The sequence below is a fragment of the Aulonocara stuartgranti genome, assembly GCF_965226115.1.
Source record: "Aulonocara stuartgranti genome assembly, chromosome: 3".
Classification (NCBI taxonomy): Eukaryota; Metazoa; Chordata; class Actinopteri; order Cichliformes; family Cichlidae; genus Aulonocara; species Aulonocara stuartgranti.
This window is the reverse complement of record NC_138941.1, coordinates 39,361,637-39,382,092: the sequence shown is the minus strand read 5'-3', so window position 1 is coordinate 39,382,092 and position 20,456 is coordinate 39,361,637. Positions and strand designations below refer to the sequence as shown.

At 41.7% G+C, this 20,456-nt stretch overlaps 2 protein-coding genes across 2 annotated transcripts in view; both read left to right on the top strand.

Moving 5' to 3' along the window:
- The window catches only part of tbc1d19 (TBC1 domain family, member 19), a 31,310-nt gene extending 15,869 nt beyond the window's left edge, over positions 1-15,441 (top strand). Inside the window, exons 12-21 of the mRNA XM_082526045.1 lie at positions 2,055-2,129; positions 2,219-2,281; positions 6,970-7,054; positions 7,471-7,515; positions 9,214-9,246; positions 9,352-9,461; positions 9,557-9,648; positions 13,239-13,354; positions 13,469-13,539; positions 14,467-15,441. Of these exons, the coding sequence (XP_082382171.1) occupies positions 2,055-2,129; positions 2,219-2,281; positions 6,970-7,054; positions 7,471-7,515; positions 9,214-9,246; positions 9,352-9,461; positions 9,557-9,648; positions 13,239-13,354; positions 13,469-13,539; positions 14,467-14,541 (765 nt within the window). The 3' untranslated portion in view covers positions 14,542-15,441. The remainder of the gene's footprint in view (positions 1-2,054; positions 2,130-2,218; positions 2,282-6,969; positions 7,055-7,470; positions 7,516-9,213; positions 9,247-9,351; positions 9,462-9,556; positions 9,649-13,238; positions 13,355-13,468; positions 13,540-14,466) is intronic.
- Positions 15,442-17,022: 1,581 nt separating this feature from the next.
- Positions 17,023-20,456, top strand: part of stim2b (stromal interaction molecule 2b) — a 58,114-nt gene continuing 54,680 nt past the window's right edge. The window contains exon 1 of the mRNA XM_082526040.1: positions 17,023-19,079. Coding sequence (XP_082382166.1) covers positions 18,947-19,079 — 133 coding nt within the window. The 5' untranslated portion in view covers positions 17,023-18,946. The remainder of the gene's footprint in view (positions 19,080-20,456) is intronic.

The window sequence follows — 20,456 nt, the reverse complement described above, 5'->3', positions numbered from 1 at the left end:
GGTCTCAGACGATCTTGGAGGTGAACCTGCTGGATGTGGAGGTCCTGGGCTGGTGTGGTTACACGAGGTCTGCGGTTGTGAGGCCGGTTGGATGTGCTGCCATATTCTCGGAAACGCCTGTAGAGACGGCTTATGGTTGAGGAATGAACATTCAATGCACGGGCGACAGATCTGGTTGACATTCCTGCTGTCAGCATGCCAATTGCACGCTCCCTCATTGCTTGTGGCATCTGTGGCATTTTGCTGTGAGACAAAACTGCACATTCCAGGGTGGCCTTTTGTTGTGGGCAGTCTGAGGTACACCTGTGCACTACTCATGATGTCAGATCAGCATCCTGATGTGGCACACCTGTGAGGTGGGATGGATTATCTCAATATAGCAGATGTGCCCACTACCACACATTTGGACTGATTTGTGACCACTGTTTGGGAGGGATGGTTATATTGTGTATCTGGAATGAATTTTAGGTCTCTACGTCCATCCCATGGGGAATGGGAGCAAAAACAAAAGTGTTGCGTTTATATTTTTGTTCAGTGTAATTATAAAAAAACAAAATTTAATTTTACATTTGTTCGTCTGTTTCTCTGTTTAGAAGTCTCACTAGCACAGTCACAGCTGGGATGACATCAGAGGCTAGTGTGTCGTAGCTGCTCACTTTTTTAGTTAGTTCCTCAAAGGGGGCGAGGATGGCAACAGTCGTCTCCATAAGAGCCCATTGGTGAGCGGTGAGATAGTCAGGGAGTTCGTGCTCGGACACATACACGCCCAGCACTTGCTTTTGCTCAATGAGGGACTGGAGCATGTAATACCTTTGATTAACCCCTTACATGCCGCTCAAACATAGGCAGGTCTCAGACCTTGGTATCGGTCCTTGGTATTGGGGGACTTTTAACGAGTACTTTAGAAAATGTGGTATCGAGGCCGATACCCGATACCGGTATCGGTGCATCCCTAGTAGATGCCAATAACAGCTCGACCCTAAAGGTCAGAGTAAAAACTTTGTATTACCCACAGTGTTTTTTGGATCATCTTCACAACAATATATTGGGCCTTGGTGGACATGAGTACCTAGGTGGGCTAAACATTTGACCAAGGTCAAAATTGATCTTGAGCGCTAACACTACTCAACACTATTGATTAATATATCATATGATGGGGCACAGAGAGAGCTTATTTTTTCAATATGACGCTCTACGAGGTGACGCCACAGCAGGCTGACATCACCATAAAACATCAAAGTTTATTATTTATTTACAACAAAACAAACCGGTATACACAACACACTTTGATTCAGCAGCGTAAATACAGACTCTATAAACAGCAGGACTTTGTAGTAAGAGCCAGGCTGCATCCCTACTTCTGAATAGGGATCCTCAGCTTCCTGAGTGCTGGTCATAAACATGCACTCTTTTTGTGATCCTATTGTATCACACAGTTTGCCATTTTACACCTGATTTAACACAGTGGGATATTTCTTATTTTTTTATCTTTTATTTTTAAAGTTTTGTAGAGTGGTGTCCAATTCAGATCTATTTCACTATCCACGAATCTAACCTGTAAAGTGAACTGCTGTGACCCATGTTTCCACTCCATACCAGCAGGAGATATAAACTTGAAGTATTTTAGCAGAAGTTGTCGGAGCTATCTTTTGCTGACGCTGTCCATATTACCACAGTGCTTTCTGTGTCCTCGCTCAGCTGTCAGAATCACAGAAACGTCTGTTTTTGCTCTCAGTTCACTGCCGATCATCGTGTAGATGCTCTTTCTTTGGTTCATTTATGATAACCTGTCTCAAACCGGAGGCGCGCTTGATTTTAACCATGCGGTCGGAAACACGTCACCTCTGCGTGAAGCCTCGTTCAAACCTGCTGTAGTCACAGACAGAGAAGGTGCATAAATTTGACTTAGAGGGATCTGTTAAAGAGAGTGAGGTATATTTTAAATAATAAATGGGGGGGAATATTCCTGTTACGTTTGCGATGCGATTTATGGATTCTGGATGTGAAACCGCCTGAAAGTTGACATTAAACCTGTTGGCTCTCTGCTGTTTCAGGATGTGATGCATTATGAACAGTTAAAGGCAGGAGTCATACAGCATAACCTGCTGGTGGACAACCTTATCTATAAGGTAAGTTACATTGTCACTGTGCTCATCAATAATCTGTAACGTTACGTCATTCTGAGATCATTGTAATTTCAAAACGTCCTCTCCGACAGGATGTGAAGCTCACCGCCAGTAATGACGACTACTACTTTGTGTTTGAAGATTTCCTCTATCAGGTAGGCTCTCTTCTCAGTTTACTTACCACACCAGGAGTTGTGTTTCAAAAAATGTTGTGACCTGAGCTCAAATATTAATGAAGTGCTTGCTTGGAACTTGTTACTGTTTAGCATTTCAGCATAGTTAAAACTTTGTATCTGTTGACATGTTTCTAACTTCTATCAACAGAGTTAAAGGCTTGAAACCTGCCCGTGGCCTCCCTTATCAATTTGTTACACTTATTTTGTTGTACAGTTCAGTTGTTTACACTGTTGCAGATTAAACAAAGTCACTGTTGTGTCTTCCATATTCCTGTGAGATAAGAGCTTCTACGTCACCCAGAAACCGATTGCCCCAAACATTAAAACTCGTTTTAGCTAATTGTCACTTAATAGCAACGCTCATCTTTATCTGCCTTACTTGTTCAGCCCAGATGCGGATACGACCTTGTATTAATAGCTTCACTGGCACTCACTGCTCGGTTTCCCTTTAGTGCTCAGCTGATAAACACTTGCATGTACTGGGCAACCGGTTTATTCAGCGACTGTTTGCCCATCATGCTCCCTAATGCTAAACCGACGAACACATACGTACATGAACAAAGCTACAGTATTCCTGTCAATGTTGACTAATGTTAAACTCACTAGGCACTGAAATAATCCACGTATTGTTGCTCTTGAGCAGCTACGTAAGCAGAAGTTTAGAGTTTTCCAGAAATGTTATGCCATATTATAAAAAAGCCACACAATGAAACACTGTCAGTCTTGGATTAGTCTGCCCAGAGACTGGAACTGAACATTATTGAAGCAGTGTGGCATCATCTCGACAGAGAACAGAACGAAAGGCAGAAACTTCCAAAGAAGAGCTTTGAATGTCCTTCAAGATGTCTCGAGAACTATTCCTGTAGTCTACTTTGTCACAGTCGTTTAATGAGGCAGGTAACAAAGGTACAAACAAAGGGCAAACTGAAGCAAAACCAACATTAACCTAAACTTGGTGAACTAAAAATAAGCATGAAAAAACCCTCAACATGAAACTTGGCCTGGATGCAACAATACCTGAAACATGGAACCATGACGTGAACAACAGACAACCTGACCCCAAACAAAGGAGGACTTAAGTACACAGAGAGATAACAAAGGGATGGGGAACAGGTGGGAATAGGGCTGCTCAATTAATCGAATTTTAATCACGATTACGATCTGGGCTTTCAACGATCATTAAAAATGACTGAGCCGATTATTAGCCCCTCCCTCATTTATCCGCGACACCTTAAAGGCCGGTCCGTGAAAATATTGTCGGGCATAAACCGGTCCGTGGCGCAAAAAAGGTTGGAGACCGCTGATTAAGAGGACCCGAGGGAAGCTCGGAAAGCTAAGCAGAAGTTATTTGGAGAGTGACTGCCGTTGGTTGAAAAGAGTTTAAAAAAAAAAAACTTCAGTGGTGTTGCACACTATTTTATATTATTTTTTAAAGTCATTGTTAACCCTTTAAAGCCGGTCAGAGCAGCACGCTCCGTTTTGCGTAACTATTTTTAAATCCCTGTAGCACCTGAACCGCGTAAGCTAGCGCAATAATTTGTTTTGCATATGAAACCGGAGGAGTTGTACTTACATCTGATGCCATCAGCTTGTCCTCGGTCACGGTTTCGTTCCACATATAGCTTTGCAAAAACTGCATAAAAAGCGCTTGCAGGAACAAAAACATAATATTCCAGAAACACGCTTTGCCGTTCCTATCAGCTGTTCGTAACACTTCCCACAGTGAAATGATGCACATGCTGTTTTCTTTGCAAATTTGCATCATAGGATTGTTTTTTGTTTTTCCTGCAGTATATAAAAATTGCTGTATCTCCAAAATAAAACTATGAAGACACTCAAAATAAATTTCCTGTGGTGGGAAACTATTTTTTGCAACTTTTTTGTATTTAAAGTTTTGAGGGATAAACCTCTTAAACTTCTCCAAGTAGAAATATATGTAAACAAAACAAAAGCGATTTTCAAATTTTTTTGTAGTTTATTGCACTTTTTTGCAATTTATGTAATTACTATGCACTTAATGCATACATATTATTAAAATATGGGCTATAACAGTTGTATTGATGTATAGCAACTTGAAATGCTCCCACAAATGGCACTACAGCATGTAAAAAAAAAAAATAAAAATAATATAAGCTCTGGTGGACTTGGTTCTATAGTAGGTCTTAAAGGGTTAAATAAATATCGTCAAATAATCGTGATCTCAATTTCAGTGAAAATAATCGTGATTATCATTTTTGCCATAATCGAGCAGCCCTAGGTGGGAACACAGATGGGACAAATCAAACCTAATGAGACAAGGGGAAGCAAAACTAGATGCACTGCACATAGGACAGGGACCTTCACAATAAAACAGGAAACAGCATGGAACTCAGACATTGCAACACAAACTTGGTAACATACAACACATGGCATGAAACATAAATGGTGAGGGAAACTTAGATACAGGGGTAGAAAACACAAGGAATCTAATAAACACCAAAAAGACCAAGGAGATCATTGTAGATTTCCGGAAGAAGGGTCATAACAACCATCTGCCTCTCTTCATTGGCAGTGAGGCGGTGGAGAGGGTGAGCAGTTTTAAATTCTTGGGGGTAACTGTGACCGAGGACCTGTCCTGGGGCAACCATATCACCTCAGTTGTACGGAAGGCCCAACAGCGCCTCTACTACCTGAGGAGACTGCGGAGCGCGCACATTCCCAGATCTCTGATGTTGAACTTCTACAACTGTGCCATCAGCAGCGTTCTGACGTATGGATTTCTAGTGTGGTTCCCCAGCTGCACCAAAGCCGATCAGCAAGCACTCCAGCGGGTGGTGAAAGAAGCTGGCAGAATTATTGGAACAAGTCTGCCAGAGATCAGTAATATCTTCCCCACTCGCTGTCTGAGGAGGGTGCACAGTATCCTGCGGGACCAACATCACCCTGCGCGCCACCTTTTCCATCTGCTGCCCTCAGGGAGAAGGTACAGGTCTATACAGGCCAGAACATCCAGACTGGCCAACAGCCTGTATCCACAGGCTGTGAGGCTCCTGAACTCTCTGCCCCCCTCTCACGGACAATAACCATATCCAACTTCTTAATAGCAATGAACTGGTCTGCATTGGTGCATCATATCTTTATTCTCTTCCCCCTCCTGCCCCCCCCCCCTCTTTCTTAAATAGATAACTATCATATCTGATATCATATCTCACAGTACAATAATATTGAATGGGTTGCATTGTTGTACTCTGTCATGTTTTCTCAGGTCTCTGTCTGAATTTCTACGAACATTACGTGTCATGTTCTCATGTTATTGCTAAGGATTGTCTTATTGCATTGGAGTCACACTGGGTTAAATATGTACACTTGGGTTTTAAGGGGTATTTATTATTTTCTTCTTTTTTTTGGGTTGTATGGAAGCCCCAAACGCAATTTCATTGTTCCGACAATGACAATAAATAAATACTACTACTACTACTAAACAAATGAACTTAGCTAACCTAATGAACTTAAACATAAACATCAAAATAAACTAAAACTTAAAACGCTGGGTCCACAGCCCCAGAAACTTGACATACTTAAACAACAAGAAAGCTCAGAGTTCAGGCTGTGTTGAAGAATAAAGTCATACCAAACTCTGTTTTTCCTTCATATACTGTATTTCCATGTATATTTGGAGGTTCAGTAAATCAGTGCAACTATTTCCCTTTTCCATTGTAAGATATAAAGAAGTGAGTGTTGTCTCGAGACATTTGTACAGAACTTTATATGTCTGGAAAAATCCAGATCAGGTCTTTTGGATAAACATATATTCACGTGACATTGTTAAAGTCATTAAATCGACATTTAATACAAAAATGTAACTGTCTTGATTTGAGTTTGGATCTTTTTTTATGCTTCAGTCAAAGACTTTCCACCACAGCACTGTTCTAGTCATACAATGTGACTGCATTGATAAGACTGCTTTATTGTCTGTGTGTAGAAATGGTGAGGGTATGAAAGTTGATTATATAGAAGTCTCAAAAACTCACAAAACTCATATCATCTAATGTGATAGACTTGGCATTAGAGGGTTAAAGATGGCTAAAATGCATTTGAATTAGACCTGAGAAGTAGTCCCACAGTGACATCCCATCAAATAATCTCAAAGGTCAAGCAAACTCACGATTTGCTGCAGTCCTCATCCGCCTTCAGTCTTAAGTTAACTGTACGAATTTCTGGTTTCATCTTTTCTCTAGAGATTATTTTTCCGCGCTGATGTAATTCAGCTTAAGTGGCTAGAGGAAATGAAATTTGTTCGCAGAAATATACAGAAGTTGGACTGTAATGGAAAGATCTCTAACTCATACGGTCCTTTTGTGAAACAAGCAGCCACTTAAGGCTCGGTAACTGCCTGCTTCAGCACATCCTGAAACCCTGACCCCAGATGTTCTGCTTTAATAGATTTCTTACCCAAGAGGAATCAGGGCCACTCAAGGCCATCACCAGCACAGAGCAGATAAGAGTATTAACTGCTGTCTGTTTTATCCCCGGTTGTCAGGCGGGGGATACTGTTACATATTAGGAACATATCCTATATACATCCCTCATGAAATTTAAGCATCGCAAACCTTAAATCCACTATCTGATACCATCATTTTTAGTCAGTTCATGAAAATGTGTCTGACTCCGTGTGTTTGTCCTCCCAGGTGTTGTTGTGTTTCTCCCGTGACACGGCCGTCCTGGAGCACTTCAAATACAACAGTGCCACACCTCCCAAGTCATACATCCAAGGTGAGATTATTAGCTAAGGACAAATATACACAGTTACGCATCTCTTCATGGCACGAGGCCAGAGGAATGCCCCTTCACATGTATAACATGGGTTCTCATACACCGATGACTTTGCATGTTAGCTGTGTTTATTTCTTTGAACCTGACCTAAGACGAGTGTGGGATGCAGAGGGGTGAGCATGTCTGTATGGTCAGGAGTCTGTATTTTCCAGGTCATTTGAATAAATGCCATTATTGGAAAAACAAATCAAAACACTGTTAAATGTATTTTCACTAAAATCCTGGTGATTTTATTTTCAAGAAAGTCAAAATCTCTTTGGTAGCTGCTACAATTTTTTATTTCCATGATAAGCCTTGCATGTGGTTAAAATGACTAAAAGATTAGAAGCTAATGTCATTGCTTGTCTGTCTCACAGGGAAAGTGGGAGATGAGGAGTGTGCTGTTGTTTATCCTCCCAACGGTGAGCTTTAATATTATTTCACATGTTCTGGTAGTGTTATTTCTCTGTTCAGCAATATTTTATGTAACGGGCCAAATATCTATTGAGGGAGTGATTAACTAGAAGAATAAAAAAGTAATAACTGAAGACGGGAATTCAACATATACCTGTAGTAAAGATAACAGCAAGAATTACAAGTGAAAATATGATATAATGTTACAAAATGTACATGTAATAATATGCTAAACAACCCAGCCTTGCCTAAATGTATTTTATTACACTTCTTCCTTTAAGTCACTACCTCACTGCAGACTCAGCTCATCTACATGTTAAATTAGAGAAAAGTAAGATGGCTTTGCTAATGAGATTAACTTTCCTATAGCTACCACTCTGCAACTGGTTGCAGAATACACAGTTTCACCTAGCAACCAGTGGTTGTCATGGGTCATGACCGGTCTCTAGGCCTGCATTCAGCCAATGAAATTGTTTTCACTGCCAGCAGCCACTCACAAATAGCTATTGAATACAAACATTTTTCCCTAGTGTCCAGTAGTTGCCACATGGTTGCCAACTGGTCTCTTGGCCTCCCTGTGATTGAGACCTAAGCCGATTATGTTAAGCACTGCAACATGGATCTGCTATTTCCAGCGTATTCCTCCATGATATTTTGTACAAACTGAGTACAGTGGTCCCTCGTTTATCGTGGGAGTTATGTTCCAAAAATAACCCGCGATAGGTGAAATCTGCGAAGTAGCCAACTTTATTTTTTACAGTTATTATAGATGTTTTAAGGCTGTAAAACCCCTCACTACACACTTTATACACTTTTCCTCAAACAGGCATGAACATGTTCACACTTTTCTCACTTGTTTAAACACTCAAAGTTCAAACCTTCTGTCTTACAAAGAATGAAACCAAACACACCTGCGGCTGCCTTTGATGGTGCAAAATGTTTCATCGACATGTGTTGTGTTTGTTGGGGAGAAAACTTACAAACATACAGTGCAGCACTTCAGAGTCACACTGCTAGAGATCGAAGATTTATTTAAATTTGACAAGCTGAACGCATTCTGTACTGGACAGAAGACACAGCATGAGATTGAGTCACAATGGTCTACAGCCAATCAGGACACAGAACACAATGCGCTGTACTACAAAAAAAAGCATCAAAACAAATCTGCGAAACAGCGAGACCGCGAATGGTGAACCGCGTTATAGAGAGAGACCACTGTAGTGTGTTTAGGAGTTTACCAGTGATGTGTTCATCAGTTTTTGTGTTTTTTTACTGTTTGTGTTATTAGGAACTGAAGTGAAATACAAAGTACTTTTGGATGTTTAAACTTCCTTATATACTTTGTCAGTGTTCTACATTCTGGCAACGGTGTGTACTCTTATTTAGTATGGCAGCTAGGCTCACATTGCCCTGATCTCTAACCTATAAATCCATGAAAATAAAGACGATTGGCGCCATTTGTTTATCAAACCATCTCTATATAGTTTAATATTATCATCACCGAATGCTTTTCTTCACATTAGATTGAAAATCTTATATCATCACAGGCGGTATGGGGGCAGAAGCACAGCATTTACACAATTATTCACACATTCAGACAAAAAAAGTTTACCTGGAGTCTAAAGTCAATATGGCTTGTCACGCTGAAAACCTAACTGATGTTTATGTGTAAGAAATTTACTGACTTGCATATCTTTTTTGAACAGGTGTGATTCCTTTTCATGGCTTTTCAATGTATGGTGAGTATGTTTGTGATTATGAGCGGCACTCTTGCTGCTTTTTCCAGAAGTGAGACAGTATAAGCAGGATGTGACAGGGAGTGTGTATTTGAATTTCTCCCACAGTTGCGCCTTTGTGTTTCTTGTACAATGAGCCTTCCAAACTGTACAACGTATTCAGGGAAATGTACATCCGATACTTCTTCAGACTGCACTCCATTTCCTCCCACCCCTCGGTAAGATTTTGTGTTTGCTAAAAGTCAACATCCAAACGTTCTCTTCTTCTGTCTTCATGTGTGTACTTGATGTGGTTTCTCGTGTGCTCCTGCAGGGTATACTGTCTTTGTGCCTGCAGTTCGAGCGGCTGCTTCAGACCCACCTGCCGCAGCTCTTCTACCACCTGAGACAGATTGGGGTGCAGCCGTGAGTAGCACACTCCACACTGTGGTCCAGTGTATCTCACCAGGAACATGCGGCTAGCAATGCTATTGAATAATTAGCTTAGAATAACTTCCTGTCCAATCAATCCCCGCTGTATCCAGTCCAAAACCAGTTTAAAAGTGTGCTTGGGATCATTGTCCCATTGGTTAGTTTTAACGATCTAGTGGTTGCCTGTCCTCTTCTTTCATTATGCCATCCACTTTTTGCAATATACCAGTACCGCTAGCAGCAGAACAGCCCCAAAGCATTGTGTTACCACCACCATGCTTGACAGTTGCTGCAGTCTTCTCACCTTTACTCTTTCAAACATACTTCTTGTCAAACATACATCTTGTTGTGGCTAATTGTTTGTGTAGCTCAGGGGGTAGAGCAGATCATCTGCTAGTTGGAATGTCGGTGGTTTGATCCCTGGCTGCTAGTGTCTGCATGCCAAATATCCTTGGGCAATATCCACAAATCATCCATCGGAGTGTGAATGTTAGATGCACTTATGTAGAAAAAGCGTTGAAAAAAGTGCTTGTGTGAATGGGTGAATAAGGCAAGTTTTTTAAAGTGCTTTGAGAAAGAGTAGAAAAGCGCTATATAAGAAGCAGTCCGTTTACTAAATAGCTCAATCTTTGTCTTGTCTGAGCATAACATTTTCCTCCAGAAGGCAACTGACTTGTCCAGCTGCAAATTTCAATCAAGTTTGAAGCTTCTTTTTTATGGCGTTATTTTTGTGCCACTATTCTGAGCACACGTAAAAAACAATTGAGCGCACGTAAAAACATAATTTGCAGGGGCAAGTGTTGCATTTTGAGGAGAAATTTATTTTGAGCAAAGAAAAGCTACATTTGAGTGAACAAAATTCATTGCTGCTTGCAAAAAATGTATTTCAGTGTTTGCTATTATCCACACACACACACACACACACACACACACACACACACACACACACACACACACACACACACACAACAGCAGCCCCTCTCGCTCAGTTTTTGCATTTGCGCTTGCTCGCAATGTGTTGCTCGCGCTTTCAGCATTTCTGCCCGTGTACGTTCAACTCTTTCCGTACACCGTTATATTTGTGCCACAAAACCAGCCAATCACAGACTTGGATGCAAAAAAATCCGATTGCCTGTTTTGGTCTCCAATCAGCTCGAAATTACAAAATGCAATATCCCAGAATGCATTTCGTCCAAAAAAACTCAAACGAGGCAGTGGCGGAGGAACACAGAGTGGCAGAGTTTGAAATATTACTCTGGGTCACAAAATAAACTTTAAAGATATTTTCATGCGAGAATGGTGCTGTGTAAACTTCAAATATCTGCTCGTTTAACAAGACATCACATATTTGCAGTATTTGCCATACTTTTTTGGTGGTTACCCTCTGAGTCCTCGAGGAGATAAAACTGGTCACACTGTGGACAGGAATGCTGGTGTGCCAGCATTTTCCAGTTCATGGCAGGCTTGACCTTTGGTGGTTCCTGGGTTGTTCCTGAACATCCTCACCAATTTCTTCATCTGAGGATTACACTTTTGGTCTTCTTCCAGACCCACATCAGAAAAACTTGTACTTGAACTCAGAAAAACCTGTTTGAACTGATGATCTTGGAATCCGCAGTTGTTTAGAAATCCAACAGACTTTCGCAAATTGTGTAAATCTACCATTGTCTTTCTTGGATCTCCATAGAGTTATTGCACTTACCCAATGTTCTGAGTATTGGTCAATCCAATGAGTGCTGTCCAATAAATCCTTTTGATATTGCAAAGAGAAACTACCAGTTGTAGTCAGTCAAGATTACTCATGAGAAGTTAACAGACCTTGTCAAGTTAAGATACTCTTGAACCTTAAGCACCACTTATGAAAAGTTAAGTGAGTGTATGAAGTATATATTTAAGCCAATATCTGTACTATTGACCCTGTGAGAATTGGAGTGCATCCAGTTCTTGTTTTTTTAAGTCGTTAAAGATATATACTGTACAATCACCTTGGAAAAGGATAAATGCAAAGAAATCCTTAAAATCCCCAAATTAACATGACATTCACGCTCACAATCATTGTATTTAAACTTCATGCATTCAGTCATAGTTGCTTTATGAAGTATGACAACTGGCATTAAAAGATGGAGCATCACATTTAATTTTCCCCACTTAGCCTGAAAAGCTCGAGGTATTGTTGTCACCATGCTGGCTGGTTGGGTCGGCACTGGGCGATGTGAACATGATAGCATAAGACTGAAACAACATAGGATTTTCAAATGAAGTGGATCTACTAAAAATCTCAGGTAAGTTCAAATGTCTATGACATTGATCTTGAGATCAAGGTCAGAGGTCAAGTTGAATGAAAATCTTGCATTGGTTAAGGTATGCAGCTAAAATACTAGTAATGTGTCTTTTCATTTTATGACCACCCAGCAAAAATGGCTTCAAAAAAGGGTTTCATTTACAAACAACCCAGCACTTTAGGATGGAAAAAAGGAGTCTGAGATTTGGCTGTGCTGGCCCACAGAATATCTAATCCGTGCAAATTTAAACACAGGATCTAAAAAGCTTTTTAAGGTTTATTATGACAATGTTGGTTTAGTAGATTTAACAAATGGAGGGTGAATGGGTGGATGGATGATTTTCTCTATACATTCAGATAAGGACAAACAGTTGCAATTAAGGACGAAACCAAATCACAGTGCTACTGAAACGTTAACACATGGCTCTGGTGTAACACAACCATACATGTGAGTGATGAAATATCTATTTAGACCTCATGGTAATTACATATAAGGTTAAACAGTCTTCTTAATGTAAAGAGTCTTTGTTCTCAGCCTGGTGGTGAGGAGGTAAAAGCCTACTAGGCCAAAGGGGTGGAGTCATAAAGACTCCTGGGTATTTCCAACAGATTGACAGGATATGATGTATACTGGTGTGGGGAAGTTGGAAAGGGGTTTTAACAGTATATGTAATAACTATTCTGATTAGTCACTCCAGGCACTTGGGTTTCAGTGTTATTTCCATGGCAATATAACAAAAAAACCTATAATTCTTACCATTACAAAAAGTGACAGTGTTTTTAGTGGTTTTTATTTATTATGATTTTAGTATTTATTATTCCTGGTTCTTACGTAGACATTTTCCTTTGAATTGATATAGTAAATAAAGTCACTAAGGCTCATATGCACCTCATTAACCTCTACAGAGACCTGGTAATTGTCTTCTAGAGCTTGTACTTCCATGAGATTTGTGCCATTTACAGATTGTACTGCCAGGAGGCTGAGTGGTAGCTCTGGCGGCCACCGGTTTTTTGGTTGTTGTTTTTTTTTGGTCTAGTATTCTTGTCTGTTCCTGTTTAGGCCATCAACATTCGATGTTTGCCTATTCGTATGGTATAAAGACTTATAGTTATCAGCTGCTCCCATCTAGTGTTGAATTACTGGAACTACAGTCTTAGTACTGATTCAGGGATCCTTTAAAAATCACTTACGATTAGTATAGTACAAGATGCTGGTATTTTACCCCGAGTTGCTTGCTAATATGACACATTTGCACAACTGTAGCCATAAAATCAGTTTACAAACAGATGTTTTTGTCTCTAGGTTGCGTCTAGCCTTTAAGTGGATGGTACGGGCCTTTTCTGGCTACCTTTCCACCGATCAGCTGCTTCTTCTTTGGGATCGAATCCTTGGATATGATTCACTGGAGGTAGTTGCAGGTAAACAACAGTAACATGCTTGTCTCGTCTTTTTTTTTTTTTTTTTAATTGTAATGCCCTCCATGCTTGAGTCTGATTAGCTCTTCCTATCCAACTCCCATCCTTCTATTCCAGTTCTAGCAGCTGCTGTGTTTGCCTTCCGAGCCGAGAACCTGATGGAAGTGACGTCGCTGGCTTCAGCCGAGGTACATGTGTCTGTTATATTTGACTTGTACTTGTGTGTGTGCATTTGAAACTTTTGACTTCAGTCCCTCTCCCTGTCCTCCTCACATACTCCTGGAAAGGCTGTAAATAGCCTCTGATGATCATTCAGTACCAGTAACCCAGTCATCTGAATGCAGATGTCTGTAAAAACCCCGACACTTAAGAACCCTCTTACCCCGCCCTGTGCACAGCACACCAACTTCTTCATCCAAATCCCAGCAGCACTTAAAAGGAGATTTTGTCATTAATTTCAATTATTGCTGGAGGTCTTGTAACAAAAGATCAGCTGCAGAATCATCATCACAGCTTTGAATTAGTCAAATAAACAGCTAAAAGATGAAGAAGTGCAGCCTGCGGTGACTCCTGCACTGTCGCTCGTGTTACACTAAATGCAGGTCTTTAGCATGTTTGTACTGTACGCTCCGTCCGCTCCCGAAACCAGGAGCAGACCATACAGTGACTCCCCTCCCTCCATCCACCCTCCCTCCAAGGGGTGAGGCTGGGGTTAAACTATAATATGATGCATGAGACCGGCACTATTTGCTTGCTCATTTACCACCTGCCCCAGTAGAGACAAGATATCATAACACACTGCTCCTTATATTATATATTTAGAACCTTGGGGCCTGCATTGAAATGGTAAACCTTCTCTCTAAACATGATATGCTCCCTAAATTTAATCTCTCACTGACTCTCAAAAGGACAGGGTGGGGAACGGTGTACTCTTAAGCAAGGATTGTCGGTTCCCAAGGATCCTGCGTCATCATTATTATGCGTGTCGGACCTATATGGTTGCATTTTTTTGTCTGTTGAGAAGTGGGGCGGGGGAGAGGGTGTGCTTCACACAGGTGAGATGGGGAATGAGGTCAGAATTCTTATTTGTGTTTTCTTTGACAAACTCACTGCAGGCTGTCCTCGCTGACCTTTCAACTCTGAAGGTCATGCCGCTCATCCAGGTCTTTCTGTTTGCCACGGCCATGTGAGGAACGCTGACACGGCAGCACGGGCCGTGTTACGCGCATACCATCGCCGGGAGGGATAAAGTGCCACTTAGCTACTACGCCACACCCGCACCGACATGATTAACGGTCCGATAAACAGACGGTTCAATTCCACACCGCATCTCGCACCGCATCCCAAGGAGAAAGTCGAAGCCACCTTTAGCACATAAACTGTAAATATCGTGTTATGAGATGCTGTACAGTATATAAGCATAGACTACAAACTAGTAAAAGGCTAAGCTGGCCTCCTTAAGCCATATGCTCTGCAGGGAAGAAGACACGCACACACTCGCAGGCAGCAGCGGTTGGATCAGCTCATTAGTAGACGTGTTGCACGAAGCAGCGATTGTATTGCGAGAGAGAATAACAGTAACGTCTCCAAGCTTGGCTAATGAAACGTTAATTAGCGCATGCAATTTATTCCGCTCTGTGGCTCCTGCTTGTTACGACGCTATTAAATAATGCCGATACAGATGAACGAGGAGACCGGGACGCCCCCAGTCTGCACCAGCATGTTGAAAGAAAGCCACAAACTGAATTACGCTGTTGCTCATATATACAGTAATTAGAAGCTGCTGCGTACGTACATGGTTTATTGTATAAGGAAGGAAATGCAAATCACTGCACCCTTAAGAGACGTTTAGCGCCTTCAGTGCCAGTATTTAATTTACACCATTGTCTGTGCTTTATTATTGTATTTAAATTTTAAATAATGTATTTAATTCCTGAATGTATTCAATTATTTATGCAGTTTTTTTTTAAATTCAGTCAAATCCATTTTTGTCTGTACTTGGGTCAAAGTATTCTCTGCCAGTCAGTGTCAAGATCGTGTTTTTGGTGGTTTTTCTGCACCAGTTTTCAAATAAAATCTAATTTTGGTGAGTTTCTTCCTCTGTGATCCTGTAAAGTCGTGAATTATGTCGACCTCTGTGGGGTTCCTGCTTCTTTGGGACCAGTTATTTGGACATGCCGTACTGTAATCTGGACTCTCACCATAAGTCATTTGCAGAGAGGGCAGAATGGGAAAGTGACCAGGAAGCAGCACCGAGGGACCCGGTTGCTCTCCCTCCTCCTACATGCGGCATCTGCTCCATTTCTCCTTGGTCGCTGGCTACTCTCCTCCCCTCTCCCTCCCTCCGCAGGCTCGTATCGAATTATGCTGTTCTTCTCTTTCGTCTGCTGCTCTCCGCTGCATCTGCCACCTGTTTACTAGGACTCCCACGGCTCACTCTTTTATCAGCCGTTACACCTCCTTTGGCCTCCTGCAAGTCTGTTACTCTTGACGAGCATCACCTGCTGCTGTAGCTCGCTCACGCAGCAGTTCCTCCTGGTGGCTGAAGTGTTTCATTGCAGGGCGGCATGCGTTGTGTCCGTCAACACCGAGGCTGGCCGCCGCTGAAAGATTTCTTGTTGAGAGCCGTATCAAGTACAGTGGGCTTAATAAGTGTTTGGACAGCAGCATGAATTGGCTCTGTGCTCTTGTTACTGCTGATATGAAATGACTAAACATTTATGGGGTTAGAGTTTTAGGCCATGGCCGCTAAAACAGCCTGCCTTACATTCCACTGTGCTAGACCGCTTGGATTACAATTCCATACAATAAAAATCTTATTTATAAGCCTGATGGAAGGTAAAATGCATGTCACAGTTTTCTGACAACAAAAAGAGGAATGAGCGTAAAATCAATGAAAGCGTATGATATGCAGAAACATGTCATTCTGAGTAAATGTGGAAATAGTATACTGGGAAAAATAACATGGAATAATAAAGGTCTAATCTTTTGTTACAATCCATCTTTTGCGACAGATAAAGTTTTTTATGAGTGCTTTTGTTGCGCTCGCTTTCACCAGCCAGGTTTTTGGGTGAAAATACTCGTGAATAAGACGGGGTTTTGTTCTCAGCATATCTATACCCATACATCTCCAAAAACGATTGAAACTCCCCAGGAGTGGCCGGCCAGCCAGAACACAGAACGGCATCTAAAGAACTGCAGGCCTCGCTTGCCTCAGTTAAGTTCAGAGTTCATGATTCATCAATAAGAAAGAGACTGGGCAAAAATGGCATCTATGGGAGAGAATCAAGGGGGAAACCATTGCTGACCACAAAGGCTCATCTCACATTTACCAAGAAAACATCTTGATGATCTCAGAGACTTTTGGGGAAATATTCTGTGGACTGATGAGACAAAAGTTAAACTTTTAGAAAGTCTGGGTCCTGTTACATCTAGCACAGAACTAGCGCAGCATTTCATTAAAAGAACATAACACCCTAACAGTTAAACATGGTGGTAATGTGATGGTCTAGACCTGCTTTGTTGCTTCATGTCAGCTTGTAGTTCTTACTGCCAAGTTTAAGGGTAATTACTTTTTCACACAAAGCTGGGTAGGTTTGGATAATTTTCCTTTAATAAATAGGATCATCATCAGGTATTTTTCTTTGTATGATATTAAAATATGTTTGATGATCTGAATCATATAAATGTGACAAATATGAGAAAAAAACCCCAAATACTTTATACCAGTGCGTTTTCTAAAATTGAACCTTTACTTGTTCATCTTAAACTCTTGCATGGGATTATCAGGGTGCTTTCATATACTCTCTGTGGGAAAAGTACATTAAAAAGCAAATACAAACTCAATTTAAATCAACTTATGGTTGGTTCACGTTGGTCAATGGAGTGTCTCCAGTCAATAAAGATGAATAAATGAAATGCTTCTGTTACAATATTTAGTTTTACAGTACATTTTTGTGGATATGAATGTAGAAATGCCCGAAACAGAAGTAGCAGCCACTTTCCTCTCAGTAAAGCACCGAGTTTACTCGTAATAAACCCAGTATAATCCCTTAACGTCGCTTTGTTTCCCGCGCTAAACATCCTCAAAAGAGACAAAAAAAGATGCCATGGGAGGCATCCAATCAGATTCTGCCATGTTGGGACAGCGCAACCAATGAGAGCGCTCAGCACGGAGGAAAACTTGGCTGTGCCTGGAGAACAATGAGGCGGGCATCACCGAGACGAGAAAAACCCCGAAGTTTCTTTGGAGGGCTCCTCCGTGACCACCATTAAACTGCCCGAGGGAGTGAGTAAAGAGCGGGTACCTCTGCGTGTAACACCGGGGTGGTGCAACCGGGTGGCGGTGCTCGTCTTGGCTCGACAAGCTTCGCTGAATTTCCCTAAAAACAAAAACAAATCCCTCCCGTGGTGACCTGCACGCGGCAGTGGTTGGGGCAAATTAACCCCCCCTCCGCCCCGTCGTTGCTTCCTCTCCCGGCACTCCTCCTCTCTCCCTCCTCCTCCCCCGGCTCCTGATGTCAAACCATTTTGCATACCGACTTCCGCCCCGCTCGGCTTCCCTTCCTACTGGTCTGCATCAGCCGGCGAGCAGCTGATATGACTGGAGGGGGATACAGTATCGCGCCGAGCCATGAGAAGCTGACTTAAAAACTTCATTTGGAAAGTAGGCGGATGTCGTGTGCGACAGATACCGGTCGGAAAAGGACTAAGGGACAGGAAACGGAGCAAGAAGAGGCGCATATATATTTATATTTACATCTAATATTTTTACTTGATGCAGTGGGATTTGCTGCTTTCGTGTGAAGAGGCGGACCTACGAGACACTGCGAGTTCAATATGCTGAGGCTGTCCCCGGTGTTTGTATACTATACGTGGAAGTACAGAGACTATTTTCTTCCAACTCACTGCTCCACGTAAGGATTTAACAGAGCACTTGGCATTAACTGTAGCTCCCGGATATCCTCGGCTGCTACCATTTTTTGAGTCTGGTTTTGTTTTGGATAGGGAATTCCTACACATAGGCTGCATGTGCTTCCCTCTAATACACAACCTGGTCGTGTTTGGTAGCTAACACATATAAATACATAAATATATATTTTTGAATGCATAGATTTGGATATGGGGTTGTCATTTGTCCTGCCTCCCAGCAGACACCCCTCTGAAACAGCCAGTAAAGCCATTAGAGGCTATTAAAGTGATTTCTTTTTTTTTTCTTTTTTAAAAGAAGGGCTTCTTTCAGGGTAGTTTGGCGAACAATGAACTATTATTTCGTGGGCTTTTTCCACGCTCCTGTGAGGTTTTGTGCCGGCAGTCAGTGACTGGCTCCTGTTTTTAGCTGTCAGTCCACTGCAGGATTATTATTATTGTTGTTATCTTTTGAAGTTCAGGTGCCTTTTTTGTCGTGACACCACATATTTTCCGCTCTAAAAAAAGACTAGATTTTTATTTTTACTGGGGGTTTTTTAATCGTTGGCTGTGTTCACCAGTCTGTCCTTTTTTTTCTGGGGTATTCCCCCCACCACCACCTGTGATTTAAATCTCCATCTACACTGTCAGTCCCACGGATTACTAGATTTTCACCTCATTTCCACAATGAGTTACATCCACAGGGTAGTGAATGTATTGCTACGTGGACTCGTCATCTATGCGGTACTCGGCTTGGAGTGCTCTTACTCGAATGATCTACCCAGCCGCTCGTCTGATGCTCAAAACGTAGCCACCACAGGTAAGCGCAGTCCATGTCGGACACAAGTGTCTCTAATTTATTTACGCATGTACAGTGTTACCCCCCACACTCACCCCTCCCCTCCCTCTGTCTCCCTTTGGGAAAGCCGAGGAATGCCCTGCGCAGCAGCCTAATGGAAGTGATGCATCTTATGTCGACTGTCACCTCTCTGTCTCTTTCTCTGTTTCTCTTTTTTGAATTCCTCTCCTTTCTGTTCATTGCTGATGAATGCGTGACATGACAGGAATGCAGGCTGCACTCACATCCGTGCCATCAAGGCTGCTGTGATGACATGACAGGTGCCCTTATGGTGTTATAATGCACAGCATAGCTCTATAATGCTGTGTGTTTTGAGCCCGGTTGATCATTTCCAGAAGGCCACAGGTGACTAAACCCTCCCCAGCTAAACTGTACTGTTGACATAACCTTATTAGAGCAGGATTTCCATCAATTTGCATCCAGGCAATATTTTGAACCAGGCCCTTTTTTATACACCACGCTGTCCTGAACTGACAGCATTATAAAAAAGCCTTGTACTATTTCCTTCTCTGTTTGTTAGAGTTACCTTGACACAAGGACTGAAAGGGATGCTGAAGCTAATAAGCAGCACCTGGCCTTGTTTTAGGGCCTTTATAGTCGAGTTTAAAACGATACACCGGTTGGTTTGACTGCATACCCGTGTAATGACATAACAGTTTGTTTCTGGAGGCACTTGACATACAGGTAAATATATATGTATATAGGTGTTTGCTGTTTGAGCAAATATACATTTCAGTGTTATGTAACCGACCTCACTGAATCTGAAGGCTCATGTTGAAGAGCAAATTAGTAAGCTACAGTATAAGATATTTAGTGGTGGTTAGTGTTGGATTACTAAGGGGGTGGATCACTTCTTTTATTGTTCTTTGTGTAGTGGGGAACCCCTTGGAACCTAATAATTAAGTAAGTGACAATGATCTGAGTGCAGTATTATACTGAAGGCATCTGGTGAATTATACCTGGATAAGTTCATATAGATACTTTCATTGTGGTGTCCTTGCTAATGTATTGGGACATCCCAGCATAAATTGTTTATGGCTGTGTGCTGATCCTTGACCGTTTGTGGTAAGTCTCTGTTAACTGAACTGAGCATTTAAAGGAGTATTTTAACATTTTCAGAAGACTCCTTTTTCACTCTCTTGAGTGGGACCTGTTGCCAGGCAGTCGGTGGAATGTCCAGGAATAGTTGGGAGCCTTTACCGTCCACTTTTGTACACATGTAATCAAGGAAGATATAATTATGTCAGGATTATGTCACCGTTGGACTGACTCAGTTTGTTTCCATTATGTAGGCTTCATGTGAAGCTATGTGCTAACAGGCGGTTGGCTGACAGATGA